Source organism: Suncus etruscus, chromosome 5 (genome assembly GCF_024139225.1).
Source record: "Suncus etruscus isolate mSunEtr1 chromosome 5, mSunEtr1.pri.cur, whole genome shotgun sequence".
Taxonomy (NCBI): Eukaryota; Metazoa; Chordata; class Mammalia; order Eulipotyphla; family Soricidae; genus Suncus; species Suncus etruscus.
The window spans coordinates 15,997,188-16,019,321 of NC_064852.1; the positions used below are offsets into that span (position 1 = coordinate 15,997,188).

At 48.7% G+C, this 22,134-nt stretch overlaps 1 protein-coding gene and 1 non-coding gene across 2 annotated transcripts; both read right to left on the reverse strand.

Annotated features, from left to right (window-relative positions):
- Positions 1 to 8,220: 8,220 nt before the first annotated feature.
- LOC126010340 (5S ribosomal RNA) lies at positions 8,221 to 8,339 on the reverse strand. Its single transcript, XR_007496412.1, has one exon. It is a non-coding gene; the product is annotated as a 5S ribosomal RNA (ribosomal RNA).
- A 9,700-nt stretch (positions 8,340 to 18,039) lies between these two features.
- NAIF1 (nuclear apoptosis inducing factor 1) lies at positions 18,040 to 20,766 on the reverse strand. The gene is made up of 2 exons (XM_049774198.1): positions 20,231 to 20,766; positions 18,040 to 18,555 (listed from the first exon to the last, which is right to left on the reverse strand). Exons 1-2 carry the CDS (start codon positions 20,751 to 20,753, stop codon positions 18,083 to 18,085), a joined length of 996 nt encoding a protein of 331 aa, XP_049630155.1. The 5' UTR covers positions 20,754 to 20,766; the 3' UTR covers positions 18,040 to 18,082.
- Positions 20,767 to 22,134: the final 1,368 nt, after the last annotated feature.

Consider the following 22,134-nt stretch of genomic DNA (forward strand, 5'->3'; position numbering starts at 1 on the left):
CTCACCCAGTAATGCTCAGGGGTTACTCCTGGTTATGTGCTCAGAAATCGCTCCTGGCTTGGGGGACCATATGGGACCCCAGGGATCGAACTGCAATCTGTCCTAGGTCAGCCGAGTGCAAGGCAAACACCCTACCGCTGTGCCACTGCTCCAGCTCCTCTCTCAATGTTTGTGACTCTCCTCACCACCAACAAAATGCCTAAGACTCTCCACCAATGTCCTTATATTACTTCTGGCCCACTTCTTCCTCCCCTCCCTCTCCTCACCCTACCACCACCTTTCCCTGGTGCTTAGTAATCTTAGTTTTAGGGCCCAAGGTTAAGGTTTTATCACCAATATTGCCTTTCTCTTGTTTTATCTCTCTCTACACCACAAGATGAATGAGATCATTTCGTGTTTGTCTTTCCCTTTGACTTCACTTCAGTTAGTAAGTACCTCCCCACAGCCACACCCATTCTTTCAAATTGCAGCAAAACTCAAGTTTCTTTTAGACCAGAGCAATAGTATAGCAAGTAGGGTATTTATTTTGCATGTAGCAGACCTGAGTTCAATCCTCAGCACCCCATATGGCTCCAGAGCTCCACCAGGACTGATCCCTGAGTATAGCATTAAATAATTAACGATGGGCCCAGAGAGATAGCACAGCGGTGTTTGCCTTGCAAGCAGCCAATCCAGGACCTAAGGTGGTTGGTTCGAATCCCGGTGTCCCATATGGTCCCCCGTGCCTGCCAGGAGCTATTTCTGAGCAGACAGCCAGGAGTAACCCCTGAGCACCTCGGGGTGTGTCCCCCCCAAAAAAAAATTAACAATGGGGCTGGATAGAGGTGGATGGTGAAGGATGGATTTTTCTCTGCCATCCCAGGCCACGTGGCTCCGCAATCCCCATTCAGCTGGTGGGTCCCAGGTTTAGGTGAACGGCGAAATCACTCATCCAGAGACAGGCATCAGGAAGCATCAACTTTATTCATACCCTGTCCACCACATGTGTGGCCTCTATCATAACCTTTTAAGCATTTGCTATTCTTAGCTAGCCCTGCATCTTAACTCCTTTCAGCCATCTTCCATTTGACCTCCATGCTGGTCAAAGACCAAAAAGCCCAAGACCCTAATCCCCTGGGTCAAAGGCCTTATCTACCTTTTCCAAGACCCCTCCCAGGAATGGGCGGGGTCTTGCAGGTAAGGTCAAGTTACCTAGGGAGAAAGGGTGGGGGATAAGACTTCATCTCCCCCTTCTCTGAAATATAAAAGAACCTTTTGTAATCCTGACTCCACCTTTAGCCAAAGGTGGGTTAATATTTTCATGCAACAACGTAATAAAGTGAAAGTTAACATACCAGCCCTTTTCAAAAACATAACATTTCTGCAAAATATACTATACACCTGTAACTTAAAATTTTCTTAATGCTTTTCTACCAAGCACTATTCCGGAACTTTCATGTTCCTATACTTTTAAACTATATTGGGGGAACTTTCTGTTCCTATTAACCTTCCCTACACACAAGTACTACAGCATAAATACATAACATACATTTTAAAAACAGGCTAACTACATTAAATACACACTGTAAAACATTTTTATACAGTAAAACATTTTGCAATTGAAAATATTAACTATGGGGCCCGGAGAGATAGCACAGCGGCGTTTGCCTTGCAAGCAGCCGATCCAGGACCAAAGGTGGTTGGTTCGAATCCCGGTGTCCCATATGGTCCCCCGTGCCTGTCAGGAGCTATTTCTGAGCAGATAGCCAGGAGTAACCCCTGAGCACCGCCGGGTGTGGCCCAAAAACCAAAAAAAAAAAAAAAGAAAATATTAACTATGGAAAACAAAAAAAATTTAAATTATAAAGAAAATGACTTAATCAAGACAAAGATGCAGGCGGTTAGAAATCAGATCTTTAAATGGGCTAAACTGCTATTACTCCTTTTTTTTTACACTACTACCTAATTTTTTCCCATTACCAACACCAATTGTGAAATTCCTTCACCTACTCCACATCATGACTTCAATGTAGGACATGCAGATTCCAGGATCTTTAATACAGAAACATGATACCAACAACAGAGACTGTGTGAAAAGTGTGTTGGCACTACGGACAATGTCTTGGATCGGACGATAACTTGCCTGAAGCCTAGAGTTGGTCTTATGCCAGGAAACTTCAGGGGTAGGATCTCTTTGTATTTAGGCCAAGGTTATTCCTTTCCATGCCTCTCATATTTTGGTGGGCCTATGCAAACAACAATTGCCACTCTAACACCGTTTTTACTGTGCTCCTTTGACTCTAATCCTTAAAATGCACCCACTTAAAATTGGAGGTTAACTTAAGCTAATATGCATGTACATGGAAATGTAAAAAATACTATGCCTCTAATGTTTAAGGAGTTACGGAAGTTTTATGGCTTTAGATTGTCCTGTGTGCTGTTAAGAAATATTATAATGTGCTACAATCTGGGGACTTGAGGGACAAAATAATTGTACATGGATTCTGTTTTATTTATCTTAACGTTCTTTGGCTGAAAGTTCAAAGTTAAGATATCAGCAAGGGGACTTCTGAGAATTATGTTATGGGTGATTATCCTTCCACTGTAACTTTACCTTGTCCTCTTTCTTTGCATCTTTTGTTCTCATAATTCAAAATAAAAATAAATAAATAAATAAATAAATAAATAAATAAATAAATAAGAAATTCCTTCACCTAAAACCAAATGTCCAGATGATTAATTTGTCCCACGCTGTTCTCACCACATGGTTTACTTCCATAGTCCCAGGCTCCGCAGATGGTTTGCTCGTGCTGTTGTTGACCATGTGGTCCCAGGTCCCACAGCCGGTTAGCTCCTGCGGTTTCACCTTTCTGATTTGTAGGGCGGATCCCAGGCTCGCCGCTTTGGGTCGGATTAGGCACTTTTCACCGCTTTTCTGCCACAGGGTTGGAGTTCTTGGCTGATTACAGCTGCCTTTTCTTTCAGAAAGCACTTTGGAAGCCGGCTCCGCTGCCACAGTTGCTGCAACGCAACTTGTCCACAGCTTTTTCTGTAGCGCGCTGTTGAATCAAATAATTAATAATTGAGCTGGATGGCGATGGATGGTGAAGGATGGATTTCTCTCTGCCATCCCAGGCCACGTGGCTCCGCAACCCCCATCCAGCCGGCGGGTCCCAGGCCCAGGTAAACGATGGAATCAGACTCATTCAGAAACAGGCATCAGGAAGCATCAGCTTTATTCATCCCTATCCACCATATGTGTGGTCTCTATCATAACCTTTCAAGCACAGCCATACTTCGCTAGCCCTGCATCTTAACTCCTTTCAGCCATTTTTCCTTTGGGCTCCATGCTGGTCAAAGACCAGAACACAGAGACCCAAAAGCCAGAGAGCCCAGCAGGGCAAACGGGGCTAATTCCCTGGCTCAAAGGCTTATCTACCTATTCCAAGACCCCTCCCAGGAATGGGCGGGGTCTTGCAGGTAAGGTCACACCTAATATTCAGTTCCTAAGACCCCTCCCAGAAATGGGCAGGTCTCAGATAGGTACACCTAGATCCAGGTGGAGTTACAGGGCGAGTCTGGATGTTAAGAGTTCAAAGTGGTTTAAACTAAAAGTCCAGTCCAAAATTTCCAAAGTCGAAATCCAAATTCAAGCCGAAGGTCATTCTCAGAAAATCAGTCCGCTTGTAGAAGCTTTTTCTTTCTGAATCTTTTCCAATTAAGGCCCTCCATCAGTATCTGAGGAGGCCGAGGTTTTTGGAAAAAGGATTTTCGGCAACAAAGTTTCAGTCCTGAGTATTACCCGCCTTTGGCTAAAGGTGGAGTCAGGATTACAAAAGGTTCTTTTATATTTCAGAGAAGGGGGAGGTGAAACCTCATCCCCCACCCATTTTTCCTAGGTAACTTGACCTTACCTGCAAGACCCCGCCCATTCCTGGGAGGGGTCTTGGAAAAGGTAGATAAGGCCTTTGACCCAGGGGATTAGGGTCTTGGGCATTTTGGTCTTTGACCAGCATGGAGGTCAAATGGAAGATGGCTGAAAGGAGTTAAGATGCAGGGCTAGCTAAGAATAGCAAATGCTTAAAAGGTTATGAATAAAGTTGATGCTTCCTGATGCCTGTCTCTGGATGAGTGATTCCGCCGTTCACCTAAACCTGAGACCCGCCAGCTGAATGGGGATTGCGGAGCCACGTGGCCTGGGATGGCAGAGAAATATCCCTCCATCCATCCATCTCCATCCTCCACCATCGTTAATTATTTAATGCAACACCCGAGGACTATTGGGTGTGACTCAAAAAAAAAAAAAAAAGGCATACAAATGGCCAAAAGGTATATAGAAAAAATGCTCTATGTCACTTATCAGGGAAACGCAAATCAAAACAATTCAAGAGACATGTTGAAGGGCGGACCCCCCCCAAAAAGGGGGCGGGGGACATGCTGACAGTACAGTGAAGAACAGTTGGTAGTACAATGGGTAGGGTTTTTATCTGTCCTATCTCTGTAATCCCCCGTTTCAGAAAACTTGGGAGTTTGGGACTTCAGAAGCAAAAGGTTCAAAGAGCTGGGAGATTATATTGGTCTTTGATTTTTGTTTGTTTGTTTTGTTTTGTTTTGGGGCCACACCTGGCAGCACTCGGGGGTTACTCCTGGCTCTGTGCTCAGAAATCGCTCCTGGCAGGTTCTGGGGACCATATGGGATACCGGGAATGGAACCTGGGTTGGGAGCTTGCAAGGCAAGCACCCTACTGCTGTGCTAGATCTCCAGTCCCATCCTATATTGGTCTTTGAATTCAAATATTGAGGAGAGGAAATGATTGGTCCAATTTGGACCACATATTCTTTCCAATCAGTTGTAGCCAGAGCGATGGGGTCATTTGGTTCAAACACCTGGAGGAGGAAGTTAGGGGAGTTGTGTCTTTAAGCACAAGGTAACCTGCACCTAGGCTCTCCGAGTCCACGTCCTTTCCAGAAACTTTGTGCTGATCTGAGCTCGGGTTCTGATTTTTTTCAGTGGTGAAACATCTGGTTTAGGCAAATGTCCTGCAGATCTTTTGAATTACAGGATCTCAGACCCTCAGGAGAAGGGTTTAGGACTTTTTCAGTTCTTGTGATAAACACCAACTCAAAAATGGCAGACACAGGGGTCGGAGTGGTGGCACAGCAGTAAGGGCGTCTGTCTTGCACACGTTAGCCTAGGATGAACCGAGGTTCGATCCCCCGGTGTTTCAGATGGTCCCCCAAGTCAGGAGCGATTTCTGAGAGCATAGCCAGGAGTAACCCCGGAACATCACCAAGTGTGCCCCTCCCCAAAGAACATACACAGAGCCCAAGTGATAATAGTACAGTGGGAAGGAGCCCAACCATAGTTCGATTCCAGGCACCCACAAAAGGTTCCCTGGGCCCAGCCAGGAGTGATCCCTAAGTGCAGAGCCAATAAGCCCTAAGCACATCCAAATATAGCCCCAAATCCAAAATAAAATAAATGAATGAATGCAAAAGCAAGAGTCTATGTAGGTCTGGGGAGATGGCTTATTTCCTGGCACAAGCAAGGTGCCAGTGACTTTGATGTGTGACTTTGATGTTCTGGAAATCTGGCACCCGACAAAGTGTGTGATCTCCTACATCTTGCAGCCAGCACTACATGTGTGTAAAGCCTGGCATCAGTGTGCCCCAAGGCCAAGTGTGAGGGCAGTACCAGCCAATGTACCTCCTGTGAGCACCACAACCAAGTGGGTGTGTGATCTCCCCCATCAACCCCATAATCCCCATCACCACAGCAATGAAGAGAGGGAAAGGGGAGATACACAAGGAAAATGGGTTTCATTCTCCTGGTGATTACATGCTATTTCTCATCTCAGGGACTGTAGGGATGAAATGGGGGTGGAGGGGGTGGGGTGGGGGTGGGGGGAGCATTTGCCTTGCACATAGCTGATCCAGGTTCAATCCTCAGCACCCTTCCCATGGCTCCCTGAACCCAGAAATGATCTCTGAGTGCAAAGCCAGGAGTAAACCCTGAGCACAGCCAGGTAAGGCAAATATATATATATATATACACACACACACACACACACACACACACACACACCGTATTTTCTGGCGTATAAGACGACTTTTGAAACAACAAAAAGTCAACCGAAAATTGGGGGTCATCTTATACGCTGAGTATATCCTGAAGAACGTTTCAATATGCCACTAAACGAAAATTGTCTCCCACAAAACGAATTTTCCAACTCGATCCTGTACCAATCACTGCAAGGCTGCTCTCAGTCAATCCAAGCTTTTTATGCATACAAATTAGACAATGCTCTGCATCAAACACTGCAAGGCTGCTCGAACCGCCTCTCTAACTCAGCCAATCCAAGCAGGCTTTTAATGCATGCAAATTAGAAAATGTTCTGCACCCAAATCTACACTGTCAAAAGCCTGCTCGGATTGGCCAGAGTCAGAGAGGAAGTCTATTACAGTGAATGTAGGCCTAAACCTATGTTTTAACTGTAAAATTAGGGGGTTCGTCTTATATGCCCAGTCGTTTTATACACCGGAAAATACGGTGTGTGTGTGTATATATATATATATATATATACATATATACATATATATGTATATATACATATATATATATGTATATATATATATATAAAAATTATCTATTTCTCCTATCTATTAGGTTCATCTGCAATTTTCCTCACACCCCTCAGTCCAATCCTTGGGATCTCCTAAATGTTGAGAATGATAAAGGCATCCTGGTATGTGAAGGAAATGAGTTTCCAGGGGTGGCATTCGGCTGCATAGAGAACCCAGTATGTGATCTCATGGTGGAGCCTTTCAGCCCATTCAGACCTGGAAGAAGCTGGAGACTGAGTCTTCTGAGCAAATAGGGGCCGGGAAGGTGGCACTAGAGGTAAGGTGTTAGCCTTGCAAGCGCTAGCCAAGGAAGGACTGTGGTTCTATCCCCCGGTGTCCCATATGGTCCCCGAAAGCCAGGGGCAATTTCTGAGCACATAGCCAGGAGTAACCCCTGAGCATCAAATGGGTGTGGCCCAAAAACAAACAAACAAAAAAATATATATACATATATATATATATATATTCTGAGCAAATAACAGAACTCTTCATGCTTCCTTAAGGTCTCTTTAAAATCTTAAAGGTGGGGGGCCAGAGAGATAACAGTAGGTGGGGTGCTTGCCTTGAAGGATCAACATCTCGTCCCCAGCATTCTGTATGGTGCCCACAAGCACCACCGGGAGTGCAAAGCCAGAAGACACACCAGAGTATTGCACCCTATCTCAGTGCCCCCAGTCTTTCCATCAGCTGTTTCTGAGTAGGCGTCTTCACCAGAAAACCATAAGCAATTGAGTAAATGCATTTGCTGAGCTCAGGGACTGAGCTGCCAAGTGACTCAAACCTGAGGAGGGACTGGAGTGGATTGTTCTGGGCTGGGAGATGATTCAGAAGGCTGGGGCCTTAAAAAAAAAAAAAAAAAAAAAAGGCTGGGGCCTGTACTTTGTATGTGGGATCCCTAGGTTCAATCCTCAGTACTGCTTGCATGGGCCCTGAGCATCACCAGAAGTAGCACCAGCTGCTCTGGGTATTATCCTCCATTTTCTTTTTTGTGGTTTGTTTGATTTTTGGGTACACCTAGCAGCACTCAGGGGTTACTCCTGGCTCTGTGCTCAGAAATCGCCCTGGCAGGCTCAAGGGACCATATGGGATGCAGGGATTTGAACCACGATCCATCCTGAGTCGGCTGTGTGCAAGGCAAAAACACCCTATCGCTGTGTTATCTCTCCGGCTCCAACGCTCCATTTTCTTTTTCTTATTTTTTGGTTTTTTGGATCACACCGGCAGCTCTCAGGGGTTCCTCTTGGCTCTAGGCTCAGAAATCGCTCCTGGCAGGCTCGGGGGACCATATGGGACGCCGGGATTCGAACCACCATCCTTCTGCATTAAAGGCAAATGCTTACCTCCATGCTATCTCTCCGGCCCCTCAACGTTCAATTTTTTTTTTGGTTTTTGGTTTTTGGGCCACACCCTGCAGTGCTCAGGGGTTACTCCTGGCTGTCTGCTCAGAAATAGCTCCTGGCAGGCACAGGGGATCATATGGGACACCGGGATTCGAACCAACCACCTTTGGTCCTGGATCGGCTGCTTGCAAGGCAAACGCCGCTGTGCTATCTCTCCGGGCCCAACGTTCCATTTTCTTTTTTTTTTTTTTTCTATTTTTTTTTTCTTTTTTTTTTAAGCCTACAGCACCCGGTATTCCCAAGCGGTCTCCCATTCAAGTACTAACCAGGCCCGACCCTGCTTAGCTTCCGAGATCAGACGAGATCGGGCGCGTTCAGGGTGGTATGGCCGTAGACCCAACGTTCCATTTTCAAACAAACAAAAAAACCCAGTTAGTCTGAGCCTGGGTGATAATAATGTAGCTTTGTCACTGGCATCCAAAGTCTCAGGAGAGTGTCTAACTGCAGCTGGGAGGGCAGACAGGCATGTTTTTTTTTTTTTTTTTTTTTTTTTTTTTTTGTGGTTTTTGGGTCACACCCGGCAGTGCTCAGGGATTATTCCTGGCTCCAGGCTCAGAAATTGTTCCTGGCAGGCACGGGGGACCATATGGGACGCCGGGATTCGAACCGATGACCTCCTGCATGAAAGGCAAACGCCTTACCTCCATGCTATCTCTCCGGCCCCGCAGACAGGCATGTTACACTGGACTTGTTCATGGTGGGCAAGATGAACTGCCCCTGGGGTAATTCATAGTGTCCCCCCCTGCCCCCACTGAGCAGGGGGAATAATCTCCATGCACCACTGGGTGTGGTCCCATACCAAAGTAAAAAGCCCCAGTTTTAGCTGCTTTTGCAAGATGTAATTCCCTCAAACCATGTTTCTAGTTCAGCCTCTTCTCGGCTAATCTCCTTCACAGGGGACATATTATGGAGTTGGGGATTACGCTTGGGGAGTATCTACTGGGGATTAGTCCTCCACTATAAATTCTATCTTCAGCTCCTATATGGTTCCCCAAGCCTGCGCAGAATGATTCCTGAGCACAGAGCCAGGAAAAACCCCTGAGCATCTCTGAATGTGACCCACAAAAAACAAAATATCCTAGAGTTAGGGCTTAAGAACTGGAGGGAGAGGTGCCGGAGAGATAGCATGGAGGTAAGGCATTTGCCTTTCATGCAGAAGGTTATTGGTTTGAATCCTGGCATTCCATATGGTCCCCCGAGCCTGCCAGGGGCAATTTCTGAGCATAGAGCCAGGAGTAACCCCTGATCACTGCCGGGCATGACCCCGCCCCATAAAAAAAAAAAAGAATGGGAGGGAGGGCCAGAGGGATAGTACAGAGGCAGGGCATTTGCCTGGCAAGCAACCAACCTGGGACGACAGATCCGGGTTTGGTTCCCGGCATCCCATATGGTCTCCTGAGCCTGTCAGGAGCGATTTCTGAGCACAGAGCCAGGAGTAACCTTTGAGTGCTGCCAGGTGTGGCATACACACACACACACACACACACACACACACACACACACACACACACACGATGGAAGAAAAAAAGAAAATGGAATGGAGAGGTCAGGCCAGGAAGGTGGCGCTAGAGGTAAGGTGTCTGCCTTGCAAGCGCTAGCGTAGGATGGACCTCGGTTCGGTCCCCCGGTGTCCCATATGGTCCCCCAAAACCAGGGGCGATTTCTGAGCGCATAGCCAGGAATAACCCCTGAGCGTCAAACGGGTCTAACCCCAAAACAAACAAAACAACAAAAAAAAATGGAGAGGTCAGTTGACCAACATCATATCTCTCAGGAGTAGGGGGGGCAGCCCAGGTGGGGTTCCTCTTCCACCTGCCCCCAGCCCAGTGTCAAGACCTAGTCCAGCCCTAGGTTGATTCATACTCCCACGCCCTGAGTCACAAGAGCAGGTGCCACTTACAGATCATGTGTGAGTCGGGTGAGACTTGGCTTTTGTCCCTTCATCTCCACCACTCAGGAAATGCCAAACATTTTACAGGAATGTGACCCCGGGGTTCACATCTGGCCGTCGGCATTTCCCTGCAGATTTTGCTCTCTCTCTCTCTGCTCAAGGGCTGGGCTGTATGAGTCAGACAGAAGTGGGAACATGCTTCTTTTTAGTTTGGTCCTTGCTTTTGGGCCCTCCTGGTGGTGCTTGGGGAGGGAGGTATTTGGGAGCTACACCAGAGATGGTAGAAGGGGACACTGAGGTGCCCGGGATCAAATCCAGGGTCCAGTGCAAGCCAGGTAAACTCTCCTTTGAGCCTTCTTCCTGGTACTGGGCTAGTTCTCTCCTTCCCCAAAATGTTGTTTTGTTTTGTTTTGTTTTGTTTTGCTTTGTTCAGTTCTGTTTTGTGACCATATGTGGTAGTGCTAAAGGCTGACTGCTGGCCCAGGGAACACTCCAGGCTGTGCTGAAGGAACCATATGCATTTCAGGGGATCAAAGCAGGCTTGGTTTGCTGCGCAAGGCAAATATTTCAACCCTTGTACTATCTCTTTGGCCCTTTTCCCAAATTTTTATAGAATGTGTTGACTCGTAACATCTACCTTAGTAGGTGTGGCTATATATAAAATTGATTGGTTCAAGATGGAAAACTATAAAGAATGAGGCTATTTGAGCTAATATTCTTCCCAGATCCACTGGAAAAAAAAGTTGAGGGTAAAATTTCAGGACTAAGGGGCCTGGAGAGATAGCACAGCAGTGTTTGCCTTGCAAGCAGCAGATCCAGGACCTAAGGTGGTTGGTTCGAATCCCGGTGTCCCATATGGTCCCCCGTGCCTGCTAGGAGCTATTTCTGAGCAGATAGCCAGGAGTAACCCCTGAGCACCGCTGGGTGTGGCCCAAAAACAAAAACAAACAAAAAAAAAAAAATTCAGGACTAAGGCATGTGAAGAATTTGGATATCCAAGACACGAGGGTATGGACATTCTAGAAGGGAACTGCTAATATATGTATGTTTGGAGAGTGGGGAACTGAAAGCTTCAAACCAGCCAGGGCTCGTCTGGGAGAATTTTAGTCCTCATATTCCTGCACCTCAAACCTTGCCATGTGGCACAGTTGTTCTTAATCTTAATCAGCAGTGATTGTCCACACCAGGAACATTTGGCACCATCTGGGCATTTTTCTGATGCTCACAGTTGGAACTGAAGTTGCTATTGGCACCTGGCATGAAGAGCTCAGGAATGCTGAACATTTCATCATACACAGGACAGTGCCCACTACAATGCCAAGGAACGATCATTTTGCAAGGTTAATCACAGAGCAGGAAGTAACCTGAGCACTGCTGAGTGTGGCCAAAATAAAATTAATAAGGCTGATATTTTTTTGTTAGGCATCTAGCACCTTCCACAAACCTGCATGGTCTTTCTGGGCTTGAAAAGGCATGACAGGGGCCGGGAAGGTGGCGCTACAGGTTAGGTGTCTGCCTTGCAAGAGGATGGACCGCGGTTCGATCCCCCGGTGTCCCATATGGTCCCCCAAGCCAGGGGTGATTTCTGAGCGCATAGCCAGGAGTAACCCCTGAGCGTCAAACGGGTGTGGCCCAAAAACCAAAAAAAAAAAAAAAAAAAAAAAAAAAAGAAAAGGCATGACAGGCCCGTTTGGGGGAAAAGGGATGAGTGCTGCACCCACAGATCCTTCCATTCAGTTCTTTTTATTGGAGACTTGTCAACTAAAGTTTGACTGTGGGCCTCAGCTAAAGGCCTTCCCAGGAATTGTCCTTACCTGGGGGTTCAGAGTTGTGGGTTATGACTCATTACTTAGGACTGTTCCATTCTCCCATTTCCCAACACACATATTCACACACACACACACACACACACACACACACACACACACACACACACACACACTCCTATGCTCTTGTTTCATCTGCATTTCCCATAGCAAAAGCTGCAAGACTTTCCTGGCTCCTAGCATGTCCTGGCACCACTGGTCTTGAGCCCAAGCATTACCTTTATTCTTCCTGTCCCCGATCCCTGGACTACTGCCATTGTTCAGTTCCACAGTCTCCATCTTCTGTAACATGCTCCAATCACATTAGCTTTTGTTTTTTTCCTTTGTCTTTCTGGGGATTGTCTGGGGACTGAACCCAGAACCTCACACATGCAAGTACTAACTTGCTGAGGTCTGTTCCCGGCACCAATCACTTTTGCCAAGGCTCCATTTGTGCCCTCCAGAAAAGGCTCAAAAGGAACCAGAGTGATAGTACAAAGAGGAAGGTGCTTGTCTAGCACACAGTTGACCTGGGTTTGATCCTCAGACCAATACGGTTTCCTTGAGCTCCACCAGGAGTAATTCCTGAGTGCAGAGCAAGGAGTAGCCATTGAGTATTGCCAGGTATGGCCCAAAACACCCCACAAAAAATTAATAATAAAATTAATGATAGAGGGGCCAGTGAGGTGGTGCTAGAGGTAAGGTGTCTGCCTTGCAAGCGCTAGCCAAGGAAGGACCGAGGTTCGATCCCCTGGCATCCCATATGGTCCCCACAACCCAGGGGCAATTACTGAGTGCTTAGCCAGGAGTAACCCCTGAGCATCAAACGGGTATGGCCCAAAAAAAACAAAAACAAAAACAAAATAATGATAGAATAAAAATGCATTTAGATAAAAGAAAAGGCCCAATAATTTTTTTTTTTTTTTTTTGGTTTTTGAGTCACACCTGGTGGTGCTCAAAGGTTACTCCTGGCTGTCTGCTCAGAAATAGCTCCTGGCAGGCACGGGGGACCATATGGGACACCGGGATTCGAACCAACCACCTTTGGTCCTGGATCAGCTGCTTGCAAGGCAAATGCCGCTGTGCTATCTCTCCGGGCCCAAGGCCCAATAATTTTACCCTGGAGGAAGTCATGAGTTGGGCTGGCACAGTGCTGAGAGCCTTATGCATGTCCCAGACTGGGCCGTCATCCCAACAGATAGATCCCTGTCACACTAAGATTCTTTGTTTTGTTCCATTTGGGGGCCACACCTGACAAGGCTTACTCCTACTTTTGACCTAAGGGATCACCCCTGGCTGTGCTCAGGGGACTTAGGTGATGGGAGGTGGAGAAGAACTCAGATCAGCAGAATGCAAGCAAATGCCCTGCCCACTTACTATCTTTCTAGTCCCCTCTTTTTTTTTTTTGTTTTTGTTTTGGTTTTGGTTTTTGGTTTTTGGGCCACATCCGGTGACACTCAGGGGTTACTCCTGGCTATGTGCTCAGAAGTCGCTTCTGGCTTGGGGGACCATATGGGACGCCAGGGGATCGAACCGCGGTCCGTCCTACGCTAGCGCAGGCAAGGCAGGCAACTTACTTCTAGCGCCACCGCTCGGCCCCTCTAGTCCCCTCTTTTATCAATTATTTTTGGAGGAAAAGCATCTGAGCTACACCTGGTGGTACTTTAAACAAGTCATTACTTTGTGTTCAGTTACTCCTGATGTACTTGGGGGGAGCATTTGCAGTGCTGGGCTGGAGATTGAACTGTGTCAGACACATGCAAAACAAGCAGCCCATCTCTCCAGCCCTTCATCTCTCTTTTAGAACTGAGAAAATTGGGACCCACTGCCTCTTGAATATGCTGGGGGAAGGGAGGTGAGTGTCTAGTTATAAGGACCAGATGGGGAAAGCAGTTTGGGAGACCTTATGGGATACCCAGGATCAAACTTGAGTCAACAACAGCTGTACTATAGCTCTGGCCACTAAGTTTTGTTTTGTTTTGGGTCACACCCAGCAGCGCTCAGGGGTTACTCCTGGCTCTGTGCTCAGAAATCGCTCCTGGCAGGCTTGGTGGGCGGACCTTATGGGATGCTGGGATTTGAACTGGGATCCATCCTGTGTTGGTTGCATGCAAGGCGAATGCCTTACTGCTGTGCTATGGCTCCGGCCCCTGGCCCCTAAGTTTTAAAGTACTTGACTTAGGTGGCTGAGAGGACTTCATCTCTGTAAAATTCCACATTTGAGGAAGAACTAAAAAGTCTGTCATTTGTGAAGCCATTTTTGTTTTTTTTTTTTTTTTTTTTTTTGGGTCACATCCAGCAGTGCCCAGGGGTTACTCCTGGCTCTATGCTCAGAAATCACTCCTAGCAGGCTCAGGGGACCATATGGGATGCCAGGATTTGAACCATCGTCCTTCTGCATGCAAAGCAAATGCCTTACCTCCATGCTATCTCTCTGGCCCCTCTGAAGCCATTTTTAAAATGCAGCCAAGAACCTTTCCAGAGAAATAGCATTGCCTGTTCCCTGTGTTTTAGGTCATGGGTCTTTGAATTGGGCTCAAAGCAATTGGTTTGAGAAACATAAATAAGCAATTGTTAGGTGGTTGTGGATTTTAAGCCAGGACGCTGGCAGTTCCCTTTTTAGCTTGCAGAGAATCAGTGAAGAACAGAGTAAGCTTGGCAAAAGGGATCAAAGACTTCCGCTCATCAGTTCTACCTACCTCTTCTTCCTTGCAGAAAGGCCCCGGTATTATCCCTTAGGGAGGGCTTGGGTCTTCCACAAAACCCTTTAGTTTCTCCCTTTAGGTTTTCTACAAAAGTTATGTGCCCTCAACCATAATTCCTAGATCCCTAATTGGCGTGCTTTGCCTTTTAAATTTTCTCCTAGATTTGGGTTTCACTCTATCCTGACACTTTTCTCTCTCTTCATAAACAAGAGAGCTGCTGTGTCTCCAGCAAGAATAAGACTGAGGCCTCTCCCCTCAAGTGACCTCCTGCTGGTCTCACATCTCTCTAGCTGCCAGAACAGAGGAGCTAAGATGGCATGGGAAGGGGGTGCCCTGGGGTGCTGTTCAGTGGTGCACATGTTTTATGTCCCCGGTTCCACCCTCAGACCAAAGGAAAGAACAGAGGCCAAAACAATAGTACAGTGGGGAGGACACTTGCCTAATACACAGACAACCTATGTATAAGCCAATCTTTGGTATCCAATGGGGTCCCCTGGGCACCTCCAGGAGTTATTCCTCAGTGTAGAGCCAGGAGTCAACCCTGAACATCTCCAGGGGTGGCCCTCAAGCAAGCAAGCAAGCAAGCAAACAAACAAACAAACAAAAAGAGAAAGTAACAGGGGCCGGAAAACTGGCCTGCACAGGCTGGAGCACATGCTTGCATGGAGGCGGCCCAGGTTCGATCCCCAGCCTCACAGCCAAACATAGCTGCAGTGGCTCCAGAGCCAGGAGAACCCTCTGAGCTCTGTTATCTATGGCCATAAAACAAAAACTAGCAAGCCTAAAGAGCATGGGCCACTGGAAGGAGTAAGGTAGATATCTTGCTGTGTTACTTTAGCAAAGCAATTAACCGCTCTGATCCTCTGTATAATCAATAGCAATCCAAGAATCAGGAGCAGCATGTAGGTTTTTGTTTTTGGGCCACACCCGATCTGCTTCGAGCAAAGCAACTGCCCTATTCACTGTGCTATTGCTTAGAGACCTGGATAGAGTAAGTGCTTAATAACTGTCTGTTTTTATTATTACTAAGTATGAGAGAGAGAAGAAGAGAGAGAGAGAGAGAGAGAGAGAGAGAGAGAGAGAGAGAGAGAGAGAGAGAGAGAGAGAGAGAGAGAGAGAGAGAGAGAGAATCTAGGACCCCTCCAGAATAAAGGCAAGTCTATGACAAATATAAATATTTTGGTTTTGTTTGTTTTTGGGTCATACCCTGCAGGCACTCAGGGGTTACTCCTAACTCTGCAGTCAGAAATCACCCCTGGCAGGCTGGGGGACCAAATGGGGTGCCAGGGATCCAACCGGGTCCCTCCCTGGTCGGCTGTGTGCAAGGCAAACCCCCTACCGCTGTGCTCTCTCTCTGGCCTGCAAATATAAATATGCTTGGCAAGACTTCAGCAGAAACTCCCACAAACCAGCCCTTCTCTTGGGATGACCTGAGTCTCTCAGCCTCTTTCTGAGGAGACTCAGTGCACCCAGGGGGCTTGTTTACATATCCTTTGTGCTCTCCCTCTCTGGGGCTCAGGGACATCTGGGATTTTGGGTCTGTCTGACAAACACCTCAGTAATTCCCCTCAGGAGCTGAAACTCTGCCTAAGGGTATGGCAGTCTGCCCCTGGGAAGGGTCAGAGTCCAGTCTTATGGCCCTAAGCACTGGTCAACTGCAAACTGCAGGGCCCAGTTTACATCTATAGCCTAGCATATGCCTGGGGAGCCCTCTTTTCTGTGGTTGTAGTGAGTCTCACTCCCATGGAAATTCACACATTTCATTTTGATCATCAACTCCATCACCTCAGGATCTCAGAAAGATCCCTCCTGGGGCTGAAGCAATAGTACAGTGAATGGGCGCTGGCCCTACACACAGCCAACCCTGAATCAATCCCATACCTTTGCCTGAGCTCACCAGGAGGTAACTATGGCTTGACTTTGCTATGGCAATACAAAGGTAGCCAAACATTGCATAAAGGGGCAGGGAGTGTTCTGATAAAACTGGATTTATAGTCTATGTGTTGGGTGGGATTTGAGCTATGGGTTCCGGTACCTACTCTCTGGCAGGAACCATCTCTTTCACGGACAACCATCAAAGACAGAGGCAGTTGTGTATAAAAAGAGAGCTATGTCTTTAATTTTTTTTTTTTTTTTGTCTTTAATTTATAGTTCCAACCTGGAAAGGAATGGCTCAAGTCAGTCAGGCTCTTCCTCTGCGTCCCCAACTGAATCTGACAATCTTGGCTCAGATTTTCCACCCAGAGAAAAACCAAGCTGAGGGAAAGCTCCTGGCAAGCCCTTGTACTCCATGGAGGGAAAAGTACCCGGCTGCCAGCGCTGCCCTTCCTGCCACTCAGACTGGTTCCTCAGTCTCTGCAGCCAGCACCACACGCACATACCCCAGGGGACAGTAGTCCTGCCTCAAATGTCTCTGGTGGCATCATGCCATGTCCTGCCAGTGGAGCTGAGTGGATACAAGGGTCCGTGCCCAAAAGGGCAGCACCTCTGTGGTTTAGAGCTCTGGAGCTCACAGTCGGGCTCTTGCAGTCCTGGACTGAGGCGGGTTGCAGGGTCAAAGCCCCAGCAGCTAATGCGTCACCTTGAGAAATTGTCCGGGAAGACATCGTAGGCCTCAGGAACTGCTGGCAGATCTGAAAATGACAAACACAAATAAACATGGTCTGGGTCAATTCTCTTCAGAAAGGACGATATGGGTCACAGGGGAGTCAGCTGTCCTTCAGCACAGAAATCCGGCCTCCCCTCAAACAGCTTCAACTCTCCCAGACCAGCAGATACCCACCGTCAAAGGAGGGCATCTCTCAAGAGCCCACGGTGCAAAGTCATGGTGCAGGGTGTCAGGCTGGGCACTGTGTTCTGGGTGCCAAGCCAGAGAGGTCCATTGAAGGGTTCTGTAAAGGGCTCAGGGCAAACCGAAGTTCATGTGCTTTAAGTCAGATACCAGTTTATGTGCTTTAAGATTGATGACGGTTGCCAGAGCCTGGTCCCTGAGCCAAGTCACGGCCACAGGACAAACCCCCATATGGCTGTCCGGGATGTAGAGGAGAGTCACACAGCTTCCAGTATCTGGAACCAGAAGTACCAATAAACCCGGCCAAAGTACAGATTTTCCCGGAGGCCAGTGAGAAGGAGAAAAGGACAACTTCCTCTTGAGGCCTCATCATTCCATCTCCAGAGGGAGAAAGAAGACCAGTGACATATTTTGTTTGTTTTTGGGCTTTACCCAGTGATATTCGGGGATTACTCCTGGCTCTACACTCAGGAATCACTCCTGGTGGAGCTCAGGAACCATATGGGATGCTAGAGATCAAACCCTAGTTGGCCAAGTGGCCAAGTGCCCTGCCCACTATACTATCTTTCCGGCCTCTGTCATGGTGACTCAAAAAAATGTGGAATCTGTAGATGAGAGGTCTTGCACAATAGGTGAGATTCTTCCAGACCACTGGACCTGACTCCCAAATAGTCATTTTTGGGGCTCTTTGCAAGGCTGCCCCAGGAATGGAGGGAAGCAATGAGTTTGAGTCCTCATAGCTCTATAAGGACTTTTCCCGGGTTCCTTCATTTCTTAGAAACACTCTCCTCCCCTGCCCCACAATGCCTGCTGCCGAGCACGGAACCCACTTACACATCCAGGCTGCAGGGATCTGGTCACAGCAATGGGCTGGCTGAACCCTGCCCTCACTGGATGAGGCTGTCGGGCTGCCCATTCTGGGCCATCTGTGTGGATTCAGAGGCCGGGCCAGGGGCGGGCGTGTTGCTCTGCAGGTAGCGGCGGAAATCTTTGATCATAGGCCGGAGGACCTGGATGAGGACGCTCAGAGCTGCCTGGGTGCCCTCCATGGCCTGGGCCTGGCGCTCCTGGGCGCAGGCCTGCACCTCCTGGGAGCGGCGGATCATTTGCAGCAGGTCGTTCTGCTGCTCCAGGTGCTGGGCGATCTCCTTCACGTGCAGGTTGGTGACACGCTGCTCCTGGATCAGCTTGGCCGAGTTGAGGGCAATTCGGCTCTTGAGGGCCTGCGGCTTGACCGAAGCGTCGGGATGCGGGGTCATCATCTCCACGGGGGCCTCGGTTGGCAGGGCTGGGGGTGCCTCAGCGGTGCAGTACTCCACTACCCCCTCCTCCAGCGTGTGGTAGGTGGTCTCGGTGGGAACTGCGGGGAGGACAGAGAGCAAAGGCAGCAACAGGTCACTCAGGAGCACGTGAAGCTGGCAGCGGGGAGACAGGAGACACCTATAAGCTGAATTCTAAGCTATCGTCTTTCCCAGAGCTTGAAAATACCTTCTTGCAGCAGCCTAGTCTCTCAGGGGTTTAGCATCTAATCTCGGGGCCAGCTCTGGATCTAGCAAAAGCTAAGAGACCAAAAAAATAAACCTGGCACAAATGTTTCAAGGCTTGACTGTGGGCCAAGCACCTGCGTACTTACTCAGGAATTCCATCAACCCACAATGACACCTAGGGAGAGATCCTGTTGCTATCACGTTCAGGGACTCTTCTTTATTCTGGGGGAGGGGGCACACACCCAGTGGTGCTCAGGGGTTACTACTGGCTCTGCACAGAAATCACTCCTGGCAGGCTTGTGGGGATCATATGGGATGCCAAGGATTGAACCTGGCTTGACCGTGTGCCAGGCAAATGTTGTGCTATGATATTGTGCCGTGCTATTGCTCTGGCCCCTAGGGACTCTTGAAGCAGCCCATAAAGCACAAAGCAACTTGCCTAAGATCACTCCATTACTCAGCAGGGCCAGGGAGAAAAGCCACATCCCAGATATACGTGCTTACAACCACACAGCTAGCAATGCCTACCCCGTAAAGGTGGCCCTCTACTCGCACAGGGCCAGTGCCCAGAGAGACTCTCTATCAGCCGCTTAGCCATGGCCAGTGTCTGGTCTCTCTGGACCAAGAGGAAAAGAGGCAAAGATGGGGTAAAATAGCAGCACTGTAAATGTCTCCCCTAAGTACCTCCCTCCAAGCAATACCTAAAGGTCCTTCACATTCCACAAGAGCCAGTGATTTAGATTGAGTTGGCCTCCTTGGCTTAGAGAAACAAGCTTCTCACATATACCTGTGTCACACATATCAGTGTTCCCCCTGCCCTGTAGGGAAGCAGAGGCCTCAATCCACGGCCAAAGGCGAAGTATACTGTTCAAAGGCAAAAACCCTTATTTGAGTGACAAAGTCCAACCAAAGTGGCTCTGCTGTCACACATTGCTGAGAACCACTGAAGGGGTTCCAGGCATGCTGGCCTCCATATAGAGACACACAGTTCAGTCTTCCCTTTCTACCTTGAGGTACTCCCAATGGGTCTAGCTGGGTCTACCTTGGGCCTTACAGTATAGTACTGGCCCACATTAGGGCAATTGGATCCAGATGATGTGTGGATAAAATGAATGAGATGAACATCATCAATCTAGGGTCATCTCTACCCTGGACCTCGTTGCCCTGCAAGACCAGTCTTTGTCCAGAACTGCTCTGAGGGGGTGAGGCATTTCCATTCACCTGCTCCATCCAGAACTATTCCTTGACTAAGCTATCCAGCCCTGGGAACCATTGGGCTGGAGAATAGCTCTGGCCTGTCTTCAAGGACCACACAATTTGGGTGGCAAATCCAAATCCAGAACATAGTGGCTTGCTTGGAGAGGCACAGTAGGGGACACACCGGAGAAGAGGGAACAGTATCAGTGGGGGTAAAAACACTGACCCCAGGTCTTCTGAGACCCTCGTGGAACTCTAACCTGTGGCAGCCACCTTCCCCAGGGTGGCCCCAGCACCCCGATGGCCCTTCCCATCCTGCACTGCGACCTGGGCAGGAGAGGTCACACTCACTCTGCGTCAGCGTGACCGTAGCTGCGTGGGCAGTGGTCGTGGATCCCAGGGCCACGGGGTGGATCTCCGTGGTACTGGGCAGACTGATGATGGTGGCTTCACCCAGCAGATTACAGATGCGCTGCTGCATGGGGGTGAGTAGCACAGGGGCCACAGCTGGGCCCCCGTTGCCATTGGCACCACCAGTCCCAGGGCCACCACCACCAGCTCCATCATCCTCGTCCTCATGAGGACCTGGGGCCTCTCCGCCCTCGACGGCTGCCCGAACCTGGGCCACCTTGCGCCGAACCTCGGTCTTGAGATCGGACCACTTCTTCTTGACTTCGGGCAGCTCCCTGCGGCATGTGGCCACGGCGTTGACCCTCCGCAGGATGCTATGCCAGGCGGCGCTCTTAGCAGCCAGAGGGACCCCGGCGTTGAAATGGTTCACCAGCAGGTGCTTCTTGAGTTCCAGCTCCTCCACGATGATTTCCACTTCTCGCTCGGAGAAGTTCATCTTCCTTTTCTTGGCTGGGCCAGCCATGGCCTCTCTCTTCCACCCCTTTATTTAACAAACAAAAAACAACAAAAAGAAATCAATTTTAATTCCCCTCGACAATCCCCATTCTCTTTTCCTAAGCCCCCTTCCAGGGGATAGGCCAAGCTTGCTAAAACCAAAGTCAAGTACCATGCCTTTAGGCAATCCCCCCCTCTCCCCTCCTTTATTTAACAAAAAAAAAAAAAATAATAATAATAATAACAAAAAGAAATCAATTTTAATTCCCTTTGACAATCCCCCTTCTCTTCTTCCTATGCCCCCTTGCAGGGAATATAGGCCAAGCTTGCCTAAACCCAAAGTCAAGCACCAAGCCATTAGGCAACCCCCCTCTCCCACTTCTTTATTTAACAACAACAACAAAAAAAAAAAACCCAAAAAGAAATAAATTTTAATTCCTCTCGATAATCCCCCTTCCCTTCTTCCTAAGCCCCCTACCAGGGAATAGGCCAAGCTTGCCTAAAACCAAAGTCAAGCAACCAGGCCCAAGGCAACCCCCCCTCGCTACGCAAAGTGCGTAGGGCCCAGGCCCGACCGGCCCAGTCGCTGCCAAGCCAGCTGCGTAATGGCTTCCTGAATCTGCCTCTTCCGCTGGAGCGTGCGGAGTTCCACCCACTGCCTCGCCCACGTCCCGCCTTCCCGAGGGCAATACGCCTTCCCGATTGGTCGCGACGGAACGATCAAGTTGCTCATTGGCTTTCGGAGCCGCCGCTCAGCGAAAGAACCCGCCCTCTTTCTAAATCTAGCTCTCTTATTGGCTCTCAGAGCCGTCGCTCAGAGAAATAACCCGCCCACTTACTAAAAACTAGCTCGCTCATTGGTTTAGAGAAGTGTCGCTCTCTCCAGGACTCCCCGCCTACCTCGCTTGCCTCACGGCCATTGGGAAGTTTTGTCACTCAATCATCGGCATGACGCCTTGACATTTAGCTTTTTAGTGGGGGGTTTAGGCTCCCCCATATCAAAACCTGAGGATCCTATGAGTGCTTTAGGTTTTGAAAGTTAGGCCAATTTTTTAACTCTATTCCTCTCCGCCATCTCAGCTTCCAGCTGCTGCTACTTCTTCCAAGCAACAAGTCTGCAAGTTTCCAAACTTCAGTACGGCCAATGGGGTCCACTACCGCTCCTCCGCGGCGAACGAATCCGCCGCTCAAGCGGCGTTTCCTCATGGAAGTCGGACATTGGGCGTGCGGCCCGTCCATCACATCACTTCAACCAATCAGAAAGAGCTTTCCTCTCGCCGGGCCCGGCTAGTCCCGCCCCTTCTCAGTTTGAATCAATCCCAGGACGAGCTCGAGCCGGTCAATCGCCCCGCCCACTTCATTGAGTCCTGGGGGCGGCCCCGAACAAGACCACGCCCCACAAAGGCGGA

Bases quoted from the DNA above. Each gene is read 5' to 3' on its own strand.
- NAIF1 (XM_049774198.1), bottom strand. From the start codon at position 20,753: ATGGCTGGCCCAGCCAAGAAAAGGAAGATGAACTTCTCCGAGCGAGAA. The intron at 18,556-20,230 runs GTGAGTGTGACC...TCCTCCCCGCAG, and splicing joins TACGGTCACGCTGACGCAGA to TTCCCACCGAGACCACCTAC.